The sequence below is a fragment of the Amblyomma mixtum genome, chromosome 2 (assembly GCF_055824585.1).
Source record: "Amblyomma mixtum isolate Tamu chromosome 2, ASM5582458v1, whole genome shotgun sequence".
NCBI classification, from domain to species: Eukaryota; Metazoa; Arthropoda; class Arachnida; order Ixodida; family Ixodidae; genus Amblyomma; species Amblyomma mixtum.
In genome coordinates this window covers 126,574,065-126,591,072 of record NC_143013.1, presented here as the reverse complement: position 1 = coordinate 126,591,072, position 17,008 = coordinate 126,574,065, and the positions used below count along the sequence as shown (strand labels likewise).

The 17,008-nt window shown below is 48.4% G+C and overlaps 1 protein-coding gene and 1 pseudogene across 3 annotated transcripts in view; both read left to right on the top strand.

The window, feature by feature from the left end:
* LOC149360801 (galactosylgalactosylxylosylprotein 3-beta-glucuronosyltransferase S-like) overlaps positions 1-16,149 on the top strand; it is a 37,732-nt gene extending 21,583 nt beyond the window's left edge. For all 3 annotated transcript variants that reach the window (XM_089572520.1, XM_089572518.1, XM_089572519.1), the window contains 3 exons: positions 11,043-11,246; positions 12,142-12,435; positions 15,528-16,149. In XM_089572520.1, the coding sequence (XP_089428646.1) occupies positions 11,043-11,246; positions 12,142-12,435; positions 15,528-15,650 (621 nt within the window). In that variant the 3' untranslated portion in view covers positions 15,651-16,149. The remainder of the gene's footprint in view (positions 1-11,042; positions 11,247-12,141; positions 12,436-15,527) is intronic.
* LOC149360802 (uncharacterized) lies at positions 3,809-10,990 on the top strand (annotated as a pseudogene).
* Positions 16,150-17,008: the final 859 nt, after the last annotated feature.

Genomic DNA, 17,008 nt, shown 5'->3' with positions numbered 1-17,008 from the left:
AGGCGGGGCCATGACGTCGCCCTGTGACGCACTCCACAGACACCACGCCTCCGGCTTACACCGGAGAAGGAAGGGGTGATTTTGCCTTGCCGAGCCTACTCGACGAGGAGCGGGAGAGAAAAATTTCGAGGAGGGAATGGAAGGAGAGGAGGCTCGCTCAAAGTGAGGTAAAGAGTGTTTGGGATCATGGGGTGGGCAGGGGCCCTTTAAGCACTCCCGCCATTCACAGTGGCCCCGCGCGACAATTCTTCTCCAAAGTCGCCTCCGTTTCCGGCCTTTCCTTTTCCTTTCTTTTTTTTTGTTGTTGTTGCTTCTGTGGGTGTGCGCATCGGAGCGTATCTACACCCCACGTGTGTCTAGTTAAATTCCACTCTGCCCGCCTTGACTCATCCTGCCAAAAGAGTTACATATGGCGGAAGTTCCCGCGCCCCCCTCATTGCTTCTTTCTATTTTGTTTACTCGCTTAAATGGACAACATTTGAGTGCATCTCAAATCTGTTCTGTGCTTCGGGCACTGCCTGTCTCCATACATTTTACTAGCTGCCCGCTGTGTTCGGACTCAGGTTCGCCGTCCATTCTCCCCTCCCGCTTTTTCTTTCTTTTTTCTCCTTTTTTTCGTTTTTTTTGCGTCTTTTCTCCCCGCGACCGCATACGTGGGTGGCGGGCGACGACATTTACTCTTCCCCCTCCCTGTTCCGTTTGTGTATTTTTGTTAATTTTTTGTTTTGTTCTGTCCCTTGAGCCATTCTTCCTCATGCATCGTCTGCTTGTTTTGGCTCATGTGTCGAACACCTGTACAGATGAAGACCCTTTAAGAAGAGAACCAAGATCCATGTAACTTACAGGCCCTGTCCGAAACGTCGACTCCCAATAAATGTTTACTTAAAAGAAGCGTTTCTCAATTTCGCATCTTATTTCTAGCAACCAAGTACGTTTATCTTATTGTGCTATATCAATCAATCAATCAATCAATCAATCAATCAATCAATCAATCAATCAATCAATCAATCAATCAATCAATCAATCAATCAATCAATCAATCAATCAATCAATCAATCAATCAATCAATCAATCAATCAATCAATCAATCAATTTATTTCCTTAGAAAAGGAGGAGTACGGGACTAAAAGCTCGAACAGCTTGACCAGGTCCCGACCCCTTGTTAGTTGGCATGACAGCAGGATGACGGCCAGTCTTACACAAAAATTAAAATAAAATATCACACAACAACGGGTAATACAGAATGAAACAAGAAGGCAATCAATCGGAGAAGCAACAAAAGGTAATACAGATAAATCAACACACATAAGCAACAGTGGTGAACAAAATTAGGCGAATAGGAAGGCATGGTTTAGCCTTGCAAATGAAGAAGTTGACAAAAACGTTTAATGCGACAGTTTTGGTTTCTGGAGGGATCAAAATTTTGTCGGTCTAGTAAGTTTAACAGCGAAGGTAATGTATAAGATAGAGATTGTTCATCATAGGAGGTTCTCGGGGTGTGTACAAACCACATTTCTTTATGTCGGGTCTGACGAATATTTGTGTTTGTTTGGAGTTTTGCCAGATGAATTGTATAATCAATGCCAAACTTTACAAAACCTTTGTAGCACAACATCAACCTGTAATTATAAAAACAAAACACAGGAAGAATTTCATATTTTGGAAAAAGTGGTTCTGTGGAGTATGTATAATGGACATCAGCTATGTAACGTGCAGCTCTTTTTTGTAGCAAATGTAGTTTCTTCAAGTTTGTCACGCCAGTTGTGCCCCACACCACGATGCAATACTGCATGACAGATACCACCAGTGCATTGTACAACATTAATTTTACCTTGGTCGGGAGAATGCGACGCAGACGAGCAATGATACCAATGGCAGATGACAATATACATGGTCTGTCCTGAAAGTAGTAGGACTCATTTTTTTAAACAAAATTTACTCAAGAGAATAGTACAAACGATTACAATTTTTCAAGGTTGCACCCTTCCGCACCTACACTCTGCTGCCAGTGAGTTTTACAGTTTTCGTACGCCTCCAGGAACGCCTGGACCGGAATGCTGTTTAGGTCCCTCGTCACGGCCTGTTGAACCACCTCTACCGATCCGGGATGTTTCCCCTCGAGCGTCGATTTTATTCTCGGGAATAGAAAAAAGTCTGGCGGGGCCACGTCGAGGCGGTAGGGGGGCTGAGGCAGCGTTGCCGCCTTGTGCTGGGCAAAAAATCGGGGTCCTCATTCACAGGATGAAGAAGATCCTACCGGTTGGCCTTTTCCTCCTCTGACAACACTCCCGGCACCAACTTCGCGCACGTTTTCCTCATGGATAAGTTTTCTGTCACGATCTCAAAAACTTGGGTTTGAGGAATGCTCAAGTCATCAGAAATCATTCTGATACACATTCTACGATCACTGTTACGTAAATGTTTCACTCGCTACACATTTTCGTTGGCCTTGCTGGTCGAAGGGCGTCTGGAGCGGTCGTCTTCCTCCACTCTTTCCTTACCTTCTCGGAAAAGCTTGTGCTACTCAAAAACACCTGATCTACCCATGGAAGCGTCACCGTAGGCTTTCTTAATCATATTGTGAGTCTCTTTACCCGTTTTACCAAGATTTACTCAAAATTTGATCGCGTATCGCTGATCCAGTAAACGCTCGACGATTCTGCGTGACGTGACGTTTCTACAGGGGTTCACAGTACAAGCGACCTCCTCTCTTGAACGGCCGAGAGCCTACTGCCGATTTTCCCCAGCATTCCCAATATCCCCCTTCAACGATCCTGCAAGCGCAGACCACCTCTCGTCCGCCAGTTCGTCCAGGAAAAAAACCAGTCCTACTACTTTCAGAACAAACCCTGTATATATATATATATATATATATATATATATATATATATATATATATATATATATATATATATATATTGATGCATGTCATCGAAGAGACAGTAGTAGTGCATGCGCTAGTAGAGGAAGAAGTTGGTTGTCTCTCGCGCGCGCGCTCGAACCACTGAGGGACCGCCGCAGGTTTTTCCTCTCTGCGCCGGTGTTCTATTCGCGTTGCACGCTACAGTTTGGTGGAGCAGTGCTGGGTACGCTTCCGGACCCACGCACTTCGTACAGCGTCACTAAGGACCTCACACCGGTTCACCAGCGACCCAGCCGCCGTCTCCGCGGAGAGTCGCCTGAATTTGGGCTCCTTCCCCCGCCAACAAGGACGACGCAGCCTCGACCGCCGAGCCCAACTGACATGGCCACTGACACCAGGTCCCCGCCGCCGATCCAGCCTCTACCGTCGAGCCCAACTGCCATGGCCGCTGACACCAGGCCCCTGGCGCCGATCCTTTGCCACCCACCGCGAACACCGCCATCTTTTCACGGTGACGTGTTCGAAGACGCTGAGGATTGGCTGGAGACCTTCGAGTGGGTGGCACGCTAGAACGGTTGGTGCGACGAGCGCAACCTAAATAACGTCTACTTTGCCCTTGAAGAGTCTGCCAGGACGTGGATTGAGAACCACGAGGCTACCCTTCCCACCTGGGAGGCGTTTTGCCGGAGTCTCCTGGCCACGTTCCCCAACGCTGACCGCCGGGAGAATGCTGAAGCTGCGCTGCACTCCCGAAATCAGCGCACGAACGAAAGTGTGCGCATGTATACCGAAGATATGGCCCGTCTCTTCAAGCGCGCCGACTCCAACATGACAGAGGAGAAGAAGCTGCGCCATCTCATGCGTGGAGTTAAGCAGGAGCTGTTCGCGGGCCTCGTGCGCAGCCCACTCCGCACGGTGGCGGAATTTATAACCGAGGCGACCACGATGGAGACGACGCTGCAACAACGGGCCCGCCAGTACAACGGGGCATCAACAGCATGGTGCCCGAAGGCTTTTCGTCGTGTCTCGGCGGCAGTGCAGACACACTGCGCGAACTAATTCGCTCAGTTGTTCGGGAGGAACTTAAACGGATCCATCTGCCCCAGGTTGCACCTACGCCGCTGGCAGCGCTGACCGAAGTCGTCAGGGACGAGGTGCGACAGGTTTCGCAGGCGCCTCCTGTCCCCGAAGCGCCGCCACGGTTCGATGAGACCTACGTACGCATCCGTTGTACGTCGCACGACTGGCTACGGTCCCATTACCCCGACGCCTGGCGTGACCAACATCGGTACGTGTCACGCAAACATGCCTGGCTACGTTATGACCCCTACGACCCCCGTGAGTAACATCACCGCATATTCCGCCACCGCATCTGCTACAGCTGGTCCACGCCCTCGCAAGTCGGATTTGTGGCGTACAGCGGACCGCAGGCCTCTTTGCTACCACTGTGGGGAGCCCGGTCACCTCTACCGAGCGTGTCCGTACCGCCAAGTGGGCCTTCGCGGTTTCCATCCCGTCGCACCTTGCCCTTAGAACGGCGAACGACCGCATGAGTTTGCGCAGCATCTCTGGGCACGCCAGAACCCTGTTTACGCTGGAAGGCGCGAGTCCCGTTCGCCTTCGCCTCTCCGTTATCGCTCTTCCAGCCCTGGCCGCCAGAGTAGCTCTGCTGGCCGTCGCATCGCCGAGTCCGCGTCGGGAAAACTAACACCAGCGACCTCTGGAGGCAAGGCCGCTGACGTCGGGACGTGTCAAGATCCTCCATCGTTCAACCCTCGAGCCGACGATACCTCGACAGAGAGAGGCAGCGACAGTATCAGATACGCTGCATCCGATTTGTGTGTGACAATTGATGGCACTCAGATTACCGCGCTGCTCGATACCGGTGCTGATTATTCTGTTATGAGCCGTGCCTTTGCTGCAGAACTCAAGAAGGTTCTGACACCGTGGACGGGGACCCCCATTCGCACCGCTGGTGGCCACCTAATTTCCCCTGTAGGCAAGTGCACGGCTAGAGTTGGGATTAGTGGTTTCATGTACGTTGGTGAATTTGTCGTACTCCCCGAGTGTTCCAGAGAGTTGATTCTGGGGATCGACTTCCTGCAGACGAACGGCGCTGTGATTGACTTTCAGGAGGCACGTGTCACGTTCTCGACCAAACAGGCCGTGGCGCGCTTTGACTCCCGCGATCCCTGCAGCAACGCTCTTCGCATTGTCGAGAACGACGTTACGGTGCCGCCGCGGTGCAGTGTTCTGGTGCTCGTGCGGAATGACCTCTTTCACGACTACGAGGGCCTAGCGGACAGCCATAGTTCACTGCTGCTTAAGTGGGGACTTGCCGTTGCAAGAGGCCTCGTCCAACTACGTGACGGCCGCACTCACGTCCTCCTGACTAACTTTGCCAACGAATATCAGCACCTGGCCAAAGGCATGGCTATTGCCTTCCTCCACGACGTTGCTGAGGTTCCGGGATTGTGCACCGTGGGAGGACCCACTCCGGAGTATGCTGGCCCACAGCACGTTCTTCAGTCAGTCAGAATAAACCCTGCCCTGCCGTCGGTTCAGAGGGATCTTATGTCGGACCTCTTGGCAGACTTTGCGGACTGTTTCGCTACATGCTCGAAGGTCGGCCGAACTCCACTCGCCAAGCATCGTATCATCACTGATGAGACTACGCGACCCGTCTGCCAGCGCCCCTATCGTGTTTCCCCGGTGGAGAGAGAAGCCATTCAGAATCAGGTTGCCGAGATGCTTGCAGACGATGTCATTCAGCCGTCCACCAGTCCGTGGGCATCGCCTGTGGTTCTTGTCAAAAAAAAGGACAATACTCTGCGTTTCTGCGTGGGCTACAGGAAAGTTAACAACGTGACCAAAAAGGACGTTTACCCGCTGCCCAGGATAGATGACGCGCTCGACAGATTGCGGAATGCCCGATACTTCTCGTCATTAGATCTTAAAAGCGGGTACTGGCAAGTCGAAGTGGACGAGCGAGACCGGGAGAAGACGGCTTTCGTGACGCCTGACGGCCTCTATGAGTTTAAAGTGCTTCCATTTGGTCTGTGCTCAGCACCGGCCACGTTCCAACGCATGATGGACACTGTTCTCTCCGGCTTGAAATAGCAGACCTGCTTGGTGTACCTGGACGATGTCGTTATATTTTCGACCACCTTTGACCAACACTTGGAGCGGTTGCGCACTGTGCTACAAGCGCTCAAATCCGCGCAACTCACCATCAAAGCCGAGAAATGCCATTTTGGCTTTGAGGAACTTCGCTTTCTTGGTCGTGTTGTCAGCGCACAAGGTGTTCTCCCGGACCCTGACAAGACCGCTGCCGTCTCAGGTTTTCCACGCCCAACTGACAAGAAGGCCGTTCGCCGGTTTTTGGGCCTGTGCTCCTATTATAGGCGCTTTATTCAAGATTTCTCGAACATCGCGGAACCGCTGAACGCACTGACCCGTGACGACACGCCCGTCCTGTGGGGGACCGAGGAAGAGGCAGCATTTATCGAGCTTCGCAGCCGTCTGCAAAGCACTCCGATACTCGGCCATTTCGACCAGCATGCTGCCACGGACATCCACACTGACGCCAGCAATGTTGGCCTTGGTGCAGTACTGATCCAGTGGCAAGACGGTGCAGAACGGGTCATCAGTTATGCTAGTCGAACACTTACACGCTCCGAGACAAATTATTCTACGACGGAGAAAGAATGTCTTGCAGTGATATGAGCCATCTGCAAGTTCCGACCGTACCTCTACGGACGACCCTTCCATGTGGTAAGCGAGCACCACTCCTTATGCTGGCTGGCGAGCCTCAAAGACCCCTCAGGACGCTTGGCTAGATGGAGCTTACGCTTGCAAGAATACGACTTAACAGTAGTTTACAAGTCTGGACGTAAACATCAGGCTGGGGATTGTCTGTCGCGCGCGCCTATCCCAATCAATACCGAAGAAGCCACCGATGATTTTCTTTTCCTGGGCTCTGTTAGTACCACCCAAATGGAGCAGCTTCAGAGGGCGGACTCGTAGTTGGCGCCGCTCATCGATTACCTCGAAGGCAGTGAAGCTCCCATTCCGCGTGTTTTTCTTCGAGGGCTTCACGCCTTCACTTTACGGTCTGGTGTTCTCTACAAGCGCAACTTTGCCAACAGCGAAGAAGTGTTCCTACTTGTCGTACCATCACAGCTGCGGTATGAGATCATGAGTGCCTGTCATGATGCACCAACCGCCGGCCACCTTGGTGTCAGCCGTACACTCGCGCGGATTAGACAAAAGTATTATTGGCCCGGGTTACTCCCATCGGTGCGGGCCTACGTAAAAACATGCCGTGAATGCCAACGTCGGAAGAATCCTCCATTGAAACCAGCCGGATTTCTTCACCCCGTCGATCCACCGAAGACCCCTTTCCAACAAGTGGGCATGGACCTCCTTGGTCCATTTCCGAAGTCTTCGTCTGGAAAGCGTTGGATAGTCGTTGCGACTGACTACCTCACACGGTACGCTGAGACCACGTCTCTTGTCAAAGGCACTGCTGCTGAAGTGGCGCAGTTCTTCGTCCACACATTGTCTTGCGTCATGGAGCACCCGCCGTTGTTGTTACTGGCCGGGGAACTGCTTTCACGGCCCGCTCAACCAAGTCCGTGATGACTCTGACGCACACGAGCCGTCGACGTGCTACGGCGTATCACCCGCAGACAAACGGGTTGGTAGAGCGACTTAACCGCACACTAGCCGACATGCTATCAATGTACGTTGATGTCGAGCATCGAGCTTGGGACACCATTCTGCCATACGTAACGTTTGCGTACAACACCGCCTTGCAGGAAACAACCCGACTGACCCCCTTTCAGCTTGTCTTTGGTCGGCAGGTGACCACTCCGTTGGATGCTATGTTGCCCGTCGACCCTTACTGCGACTCTGACGCTGACCTCGACGTAGACACCTTCGTTCAGCGTGCTGACGAAGCGCGGCAATTGGCACGCCTGCGAATTAACCGCCAACAGGAGACTGACGCCGCTAGGTACAACCTTGGACGCCATTTCGTCAGTTACGCGCCCGGCGACCTTGTGTGGATTTGGACACCTGTTCGTCGCCGTGGGCTTCCTGAAAAGTTGCTGCGCCGATACTTCGGCCCTTACGAAGTAGTGCGCCGCATCAGTGAAGTGACTTACGCAGTTGCTCACTCCCCGACAGCTCCTTCATCGCGCCGGTCGCACCGAACTGAAGTCGTGCACGTTGTTCGCATGAAGCCTTACCACGACCGGGTACCTGACTGAACTGCGGTTCCCTGCAGCTGTGTTCTACCCTCTCGCTGTCTTTTCTCTCCTAGCCGCATCGTGGCGATGCTGCAGAAGAGGGGGGCAGTGATACATGCCTTCGAAGAGACAGTAGTAGTGCATGCGCTAGTAGAGGAAGAAGTTGGTTGTCTCTCGCGCGCGCGCTCGAACCACTGAGGGACCGCCGCAGGTTTTTCCTCTCTGCGCCGGTGTTCTATTCGCGTTGCACGCTACAATATGTATATATATATATATATATATATATATCTATCTCGGAGGTCGTGGGTTCGGATCCCACCGGCGGCATGTGGTCGTTTTTTCTTCTGCTTTTCTAATCAATTAGCTTGAAGCGATAACATATTCAGTAATATTCTAATCGAACAACAGCTCAAAATAAATAAATTAAAAATCCCCTGTTTCCCTTGGTTTCTGTGGCTGTTGGCTTCTCTCATGTATATATATATATATATATATATATATATATATATATATATATATATATATATATATATATATATATAATTTTGTTCAGGAAGGAGTTCATGTTGCAGCGCGGTGTCCTCAAGAATTTGTGGAACGATCAAATGCAAGAATAATAACTGCATTGCCATTGACAATGCCACTGTGCATTAGATTATGCTGTGCACTGTCTAGACAAGTGAAATATGCATTTTTTAAAATTAAATAATGCATTCGTATGTCTTAAAAATCGTGGCAGACATAGCTGATACCAATGTTTCCATGTTTTTGCGTATTAAATAAGTGAAGAAAATATCACACCAAGTCAAACTATAACAGTCCGAAACCAGCAAAGCAATGCATGCCGCTGATGTGAAAACCGTAAAGGCCATGAAACGACCAAGTACAGGACAAATATTTTAACGAATATTTGTCGTCTTTGTCGTAATGCAGTTAATATTTTATTGAATATTTGGCGCTCAAGAACTTTACATTTTTGTACTTATGCAATGGCCAGGGAAAAATCTCAGTGACGCTGTCCTTCATTCCAGTGTACTGCGCAGCAGCAGCTGTCACCGGTCATGTAATTGCACCGAAATTTTAGTCGCCAGAGCGAGCACATGTATAAACGATGAGTTTTGCAAAATATACATTAAAAGTGCGAAGATAAAAACGGAGTATTAGAAATGCCAAGATGCAACTTGATGAAGCACAGAAAAGTGTCACTGGAAACAAAGTCACTGTATGGATACACAGAACCTCGCAACAAGATATTTAAATACACGTGTGTCTCTATTAAATCTACGTATCTAAGAAAATGTCACTCTGTATAATGCGTCAATCGAGGCAAATAAACATCTCGCGCAATCAGAGATGGTAAACTTTACACACAGAAAAACAGACCATCCAGGCAAGAAGAAAACTATGATAGCAGAAGTCGCGATATATACTTGGGCCATGCTGCGGTCGGTGACAGTTCGAGAAAATTTCGGGGCGGGGGGGGGGGGGGGGGGGCAGAAGCCCCATAAGCCCCTCCCCTGGCTACGCCCCTGATAAGCAATGATGTCATAGCAACAAGCCTAAGGTTTCGTTCCCGTCTCCTTAATAACGCACTTAAGACCGACGGTAATCGATGCGTGTAATTTTCAGTATCCCGCATTACAAGAGTAAATTAGGAGCTATCTGAGTGTGTATTTATTAGATATGTCAATGTGTATGCTGTTAACAGTTGGAGATTCGGGAAATCATTGTTTATTAGATAAACACGGAAATCTAATGAATGCCAACATGATAGTACTCGCCTCGCTTGGCAAATTGTGTGGCAGATTGTGTGAATCTTATTTTTTAATTACTGCAATATCAAATGTTGGTCACGTTATCATTGCCTTGATTTATGCGCTTCAGTTCTGTAACTGTCCCTGTAAACTTAGTCTTTATCTACGTCACTGCGTGTACGTCTGGTAACCATTTCGCAAATTTAGAAGCTAGAGACGATGCTTGCTTGTATATTAATATGAAAGCTCAGGCCGTTCTGCGGCCTCCATTAAAAAGCTCTCAGTATTCTTCAGATAATTTACATTTCAAAGTTTAAGAGACACTGTTGTAAATTTGACGGGATTTTCAGAGCAAGCTGTATGCAAACAGCAAAAAAGAGGAAACTGTCGAGCTTAATGTCCCGAATCGACACGTGGATATTGTGGTACGCCGTCGTGAATGGCCCCAGATTTGTTAGACCACCTGGGGTTCCTAACATGCGTTGACATGGCACAGCACACGGGCGTTTTCATCTTTTGTCGCCATCGAAATACGGCCGCTGCGGCTGCGATCGAACCCGTGGCCTTGGCATCAGCAGCTGAAAGCCAAAGCCTCTTAGTCACAGCGGCGAGTGCCCATTGCATGTGCAAATGGAATGAGTCATTGGGTGACATAAGAAATGGATGATGTGACAAGGCTATGTAATGACGCCATTTCATGCGAACGATGATCTTGAGATCGGTCTGGTTAGCTTGGGGTGGCGTGGCCAGGCGCTGTCGATGAAGTGAGCAAACAAACAAACAAACAAACAAACAAACAAACAAACAAACAAACAAACAAACAAACAAACAAACAAACAAACAAACAAACAAACAAACAAACAAACAAACAAACAAACAACGAAATAAAGAAACAAACAAACAAGCGAGCAAGCAAGCAAACAAAAAATGTTTAAATAAACAAATGAAAAAATGAATACACAGATTGAACTACTTAATGCATGAGTGTAATTGCTCCTGCGTTTAGCATTAGCAACCTGCATTTGTATGATAAGTTTCCCTGGCACAGTACACTGCTCTTCTGCAGAACAGGAACGTGGGTACGAACTGCAGGTCATGAGCAGTTCGTGCGCATGTTCTGATGGCTACATGCTGTATTCATGCTGCCAAACAATATGCGAATGGGACTCGCAGGTTCGTCGCATAATTCGTCGCTCTGGCCTGCCTGGCGTCCAACTCGTGGCGAGAACTCCAGCCCAGTATCGGTCGCACCAGAAAGGCAGGGGAGTCACCCAGCGAATGAAGGCGCTTGCCTGGCTGCGTGCCAACGCCACATTGCCTGGGGTTCTGTACTTCGCCGACGACGATAATTCGTATGACCATGGCATATTTTCACAGGTGAGCTTACTGGTCAACTTCTGTCACCTTTTACTGCCTAGTTTGTAGCTTGTGTCTCGGGCTCTTAACGGTAAGGAGAGCGGCCCGGAAAACACACCTAAGACTGTATCTGGTGGCCCTGATTCTTTCGCTCCATGGAGTTTGCGCGCACTGCGGTGCGATTCCAAGAAAGGAAGGGAGGGGGGGTCCGATTTAGAGTTTTCGTTGTAAACAAATACGATATTCTATAGACATCTTTAAACGTATGCTTTTAAGCCGTCGTACTTAAATGTGCTTGTCCATGGGTTGTTTCGTAGTCCTTCAAATAAACAAGTTCATTGATTTGTGACGGGGGTGATGAGAACGCATAGCATTCTGGGCAGTCGCAGAGCTCTTGCACGAGAGATGGCCTTATATTCATTTAGCCTACGCGACGTACCATGCAGAGTTACCGATCACCTCGTTCTGACATGTTGCTTATAAGGCAGTAGTGTCGCAGAATAACGGAGTCTCTTCAATTATTCCAAAGCAGAGAATCTGTAGAATACACAAGATGTAACTCTTTGTGGACCACGTTTCTAGAGGGAAAAACACAAGGCAGAGGAAAAAGATGATTGAGGACGCGGGGTCCATGACCTTCCAGAACAGGACGGGGTTATCAAGGGCGAATTTTTAAACGCTTTCAAGGTTCCATCTTTCATGCGTCGTCGTACAATTACGCGACCACGTTTTCATCCGCCCGCCTCCGCAGTGTCCATTCTTCAAAGGGGAAAACACGTAACCGGTCCCCAACTAGACCTGCTCTCTACGCTTAGTAAGGCTTAGTGTTGAGTTGTGAGAATTAGGAACAGCGTAGGCACCCGAATTAAACTGTGTGAGCTTTCTGACACGTTCATTGAAACGCGTTCTGCTTCAGATGGCGCGGGTTCGCGTCGTGGGCGTGTTTCCGGTGGGGCTGATAAGCGCCTTCGGCATCAGCTCACCCGTGGTGTCGCCCGAGGGTCGTGTGGTTGGATTCCACGACGCTTACCTCCCGACTCGTCGCCGCTTTCCTGTGGACATGGCCGGGTTCGCCGTCAACCTTCAGCTCGTGCTCGCCGCTGAGGACCTCCAGATGCCCCACAAGCAGGGCATGCTGGAGACGGACTTTCTCACTAGCCTCGGCGTGGACCGCGATGAACTCGAGCCGCTCGCCAGCAACTGCACAGAGGTATGCACTCTCTCGCGCCCCACTCGGATTACTACCCCATGGCTGATGCAACTGCCTTCACGGAGCGACATCTGAAATGTTCCTCTTTCCGCACTGCTGGCGATGAATACCGCTGCACCAGACACGCGTCTGACACATGGCGTTCATTACTACTTCCCATCGCATTCGCGCGACGAGAGCTTTGAACTTTGTTTCTTAGATTCAACAATAAGGAATTGTAAATAGCGCCGGCATTAATGTCTAATGCACTCGAACTTCTAGCAGCTTACATTCTGTAGTTTACGCGTTGCAGATGGCTACTTTGAGTTGGACTGATGAGGGTTCTTACGAGAAATTGATTCGCGATGGGACCTTATCTCTGATAGCGAAGTGAAGCTCAGTGACCGTGAAGTTCAAGTATTCACTTCAAGAGTAATTACTAAGCAGCGTCCGTGTGAGCGCAGCCTGACGGCTACAAAGGAAATCTGCACGGATTTCTCAGAATCTTATCATTTTCAGAAAAATTCGTCCTGGTCCGGGAACCGAACCCGGGACCACCGGTTGTCCGGGGCAGTATATAGCATTACCAACTGAACTAATCAGGACAGCAAATTGCTCTACATTGCAATATATGCATTGCATTAAGCTGAACTATTAAAACGGCTGTTACAGCTGGATACTGTCAACATCGGCGCTGCGCTTCTGCTTGGGCAGCTTCTACAGCTGGATCTTGGCGGCATCGGCTCAGTGCTTCTGCGTAGGCAGCGCGTTTACGATTGCCTTTATCTAAAAATCGTAACAGCGCTGTCAGTAAAAACAGGCGTGCAGTAATTACCGATTACCAAGTGACTTGTTGGGGCGTCTTTCAACTCTTCCCTAGTCTCTAGTCGGTACGGTCCAGGCGTCCACATGATGCATGAGTGCTGCAGCGCCTCCTCTTATAACTGTTTTGTAATTCCTGCGCAGACACCCAGAGAATATCTTAGAGGTATGTGTTTGTGAAAAACATTTAATGAACAGAATTAATCGAGGTTAGTTTAGTTGGGCCCTTATTTCGTCTGGCGGATGTGAGCTGGACAGGCCGGCCTCCCAGTCCTCAATTGTAGGTTCACTGGTTCTGTCAATATCCGGATTTTTTTTTGGCATGCCCCAACCATGTGATGTAAGAGAGAATTTTGAAGCGTTTGGCTTCTTGCAACCGCTCGCCCCGCTGCACGATAGCGAATGTTGCACGATGCACGAGGCGCAGACTGCGTGTGCGGGCTGGTGACCTGATCGCGGCGAAAGAGCTGCGCTTAAGTGGTCAGGCGTCAGCGTGAGCCACAGACGAACACGACAGGGTAAGCGGGGGGGGGGGGGGGGGAGAAATTAACAACTGCGCTTTAAGAGAGAGAAAAGCTGGGCTCAGTGGCGATATATGGAAGGCCAGGGACAATGTAGGTATGCATTTAACGGTCGGCGACTGCACCAAACTTAGGTTTGCGTTCGCTTTGCCTATGCTCCGGCGAGCTGGGCTGTGAGGTTTAAGTTGTTACGAGCTACAGGTGAGAATAACATTGCGTTATACTGCCGGCAATCGCTTTATTCCAGCGACGTTTATATAATAACCGAGGCCGGCCGCTTATAACGCAGTACTGTGGCCTGGCAGCCGTCAGGATGTTTCGGCAGCGAGCTCTTTCCCTACTTTCTGCTGCGATTATTTCATTTGCGCGAGTGTCTTCTGCCTAGCTGATTCCCCAGGAACTCGATTCATGAGTTTATCTGCTTGACTCCGGAATCGACCTCAGCTTCGTTCCCGTGCCAACTTCTCTGTCTCGCTTCTCCTCCTTCTCTCACTCACGACTCGTTCTGCTGCTCACCTGGAGGCGATACGAGAGAGACTTAGGGCCAGCGTGCGAACAGGAGACTTGCACAATCGTCTGAAAGGTGACGCCATTAGCTGAAGTTGCATGACAGGTACCGTTTTGCTGCAGGGAGCTGCTTCGTAATAGAACCGAGGGCACCCACGGCAGCGCCAAAGCCTGAAGTAGCGACAGGTGAAACTTGACGCCAGCAAGAAGCGCGAAACCGCGACTGTTACGCCATCTGTCTTTAACTGTATTTGGCATAGCGCTTAACTGAGAACGGAGGACCGTAGTCAAGTGTACGGCAGTTTCAGTGGCCCATAGATCTCGAAATTCTTCACGTGCACCCTTGAAATTCATATATTGGAAACTTCTTACATAGTATTTTTCCGTATAATTAGCCAGTTTTTTTATATCCCACATAGTTTTTCGTACAGTTTGGCTGACATTTTTCGCGAATGGCCTTCATTCTTCTCTGAGTGGAAGCGGGACATTAAATATATCCTTCTTGATAGAGACACATTGCTTTGCGCCGGGTTCAGGCATTACGCTCAAAGCCGATTTACTGAGAAATGGACACTTCCACGCGCTAGAACAAATTATGCAAACTAGCACTTAATTTCCTTATACCTCATGTTCTAAACAGTTACGAATCTAACAAGCTTAGCATGTATAAGCTCCGACCACATGATTTAGAAGTGTACTTTGTAAATAATATTCCATATCTTCTTGCTATATATTGTAATATGTGTATGTATCAGTGTCCTTTTCCCGTTTGTCATCGACCAACCAGTGTGTCACATTCAAATGCATTTCGTTTAGTTTTAATGTTTTTGCCTAGATTCAAAACTACTTCTCTGTAAAACAATATCTTAAACAGGAAATATTGTAATTCCTTTGCTATTGTGTGCTCGTATGCGACATGCCACCGTTGTCTGTATGCGTTTATTTTATTTATTTTTGTAACAGCTTTTAGATGAGCGACAGGCATCTTCAAGCTATTTTCTTTAGCTTTTGGGCTGTGGCTAGTTCTAAAAAGTGTTTGAACTTTTCCGAAATAAAGTGAATCTGACTACTACTATTACTACTGCTACTACTACTACTACTACTACTACTACTACTACTACTACTACTACTAGTACTACTACTACTAAAAATGATTGGCACGGCTAACTGATATTTCAGTATTTCAGGCCCGCTCTGGTGAGTGACTGAGAAGTCATCAGTAGCGAGTGTGTAATAGCCATAATTTTGTCTTTTTTTTCACAGGTTCTCGTGTGGCACACGAAGACTGTCAATGGGATTTTTCCTCAGATGAAATCAATTCGCGACAAGAAAGAATTGGTGAACACCAATATACCGAAGCTGTACAGGAACGCCTTAAGCGAGTAAACAAATAAGGCAAGAACACAGACACTTGGTATGAGCATGAGCATGACAATTTCTAATGTTATGTCGGATGGTCTTCTGGCATCGCCATTGTGTTCAGCTAAGTATTCCATCAGGAGCAAACATTGCACGGCGTCTCACGCCGATTTTGCCATTTAAATACGTCCGGCAATCAGAAGCGTACGACGCATTATGGCCTCAGTCGATTTGCGACCGCAAACTATTAGTACAACTACAACTACTACTGCTTCTCCTGCTGGTAAGCTATCCTGTAACGTTTGTCTAGGGGTGTTTTCTAAAGCCTTTCAAGTTGTCTGCGTGCCAAAAGCACTGCGGCAGTAAAACTACCGCTAGGAATGTAATGCGACTGCTAATTTTTCTTAGCTGTCTTGAACTTTTGAATTGAATCTATCTGAGTATCATCGGCAGGGGTGACGGGGGTGATGGAATTCTCTCATGGAGTTCATTGACTGGTGCTTCAATAAAGTTCTTTCTCTCTCTCTCTCCGGCAGCTGAGAAATGACTTTTGTTTAAAGCTCTATGAGTTTTCAGTTTCCTTCCCCAAAGTTAAGAATATTTTAAGACTTTCGCCTAATTTAACCTAGGACGTCGTGTATTTTTGTTTATTCCTTATAATATTAACTGATTATCGTTCCTCTAACATTGAGGGTACTTTCCTTATGTCAGCTGGCAGCTGGGGCATCGCGCGGCGCTTGATAAGACCGAATGGTTCCTCTAGTCTGTATCTGTTCCATATGAGGAAATGAGACCTCGAACGAAGTTCTATGTAAATGAATAGTTGGCCACGACTTTTGTTTCTAGGTGCCAAGTTTCCATTTTCATATTAGCACGGCCAGAAAAATAAAGCCTCTAATATTCACTTTGTGTACAAAGGAGCATTATTTAAAACATAAACAGAACAATGGACAACTAGAGTGCGAATGGCACAAGGCCCCGTCGAACATACAGAAAACAAATGAGCCGATTGGCGTTGGAATAAGCAGGAACGTAAAAGCAGCCAATCAAGAGAGTTTAGACGCATACCGGGAGACAGCTGAATAAAATTGAAAGTATTACAAGGCAACATTATCTATTACTGCAAGACAAACCTATTCTGAACGTCTAGTAAGTTATCTACTTCAGTACGTTGACAACTTCTGGACATGTACACACCAGCCACTTCAGTTCGAAAAATTATCTAGAAGTGACACAATGGCAAGAGTAATTAAATGTGGCCTAGATAGGAATCAAGGGGTTACGAACTTCGTGCAAGGGAAGCATTAGGGTTCCCAACATTATTAACCACAAATTTTAGAGTGCAAACATCAGCTGTAAAGATTATAGCAACAGCCCTTTAGAAT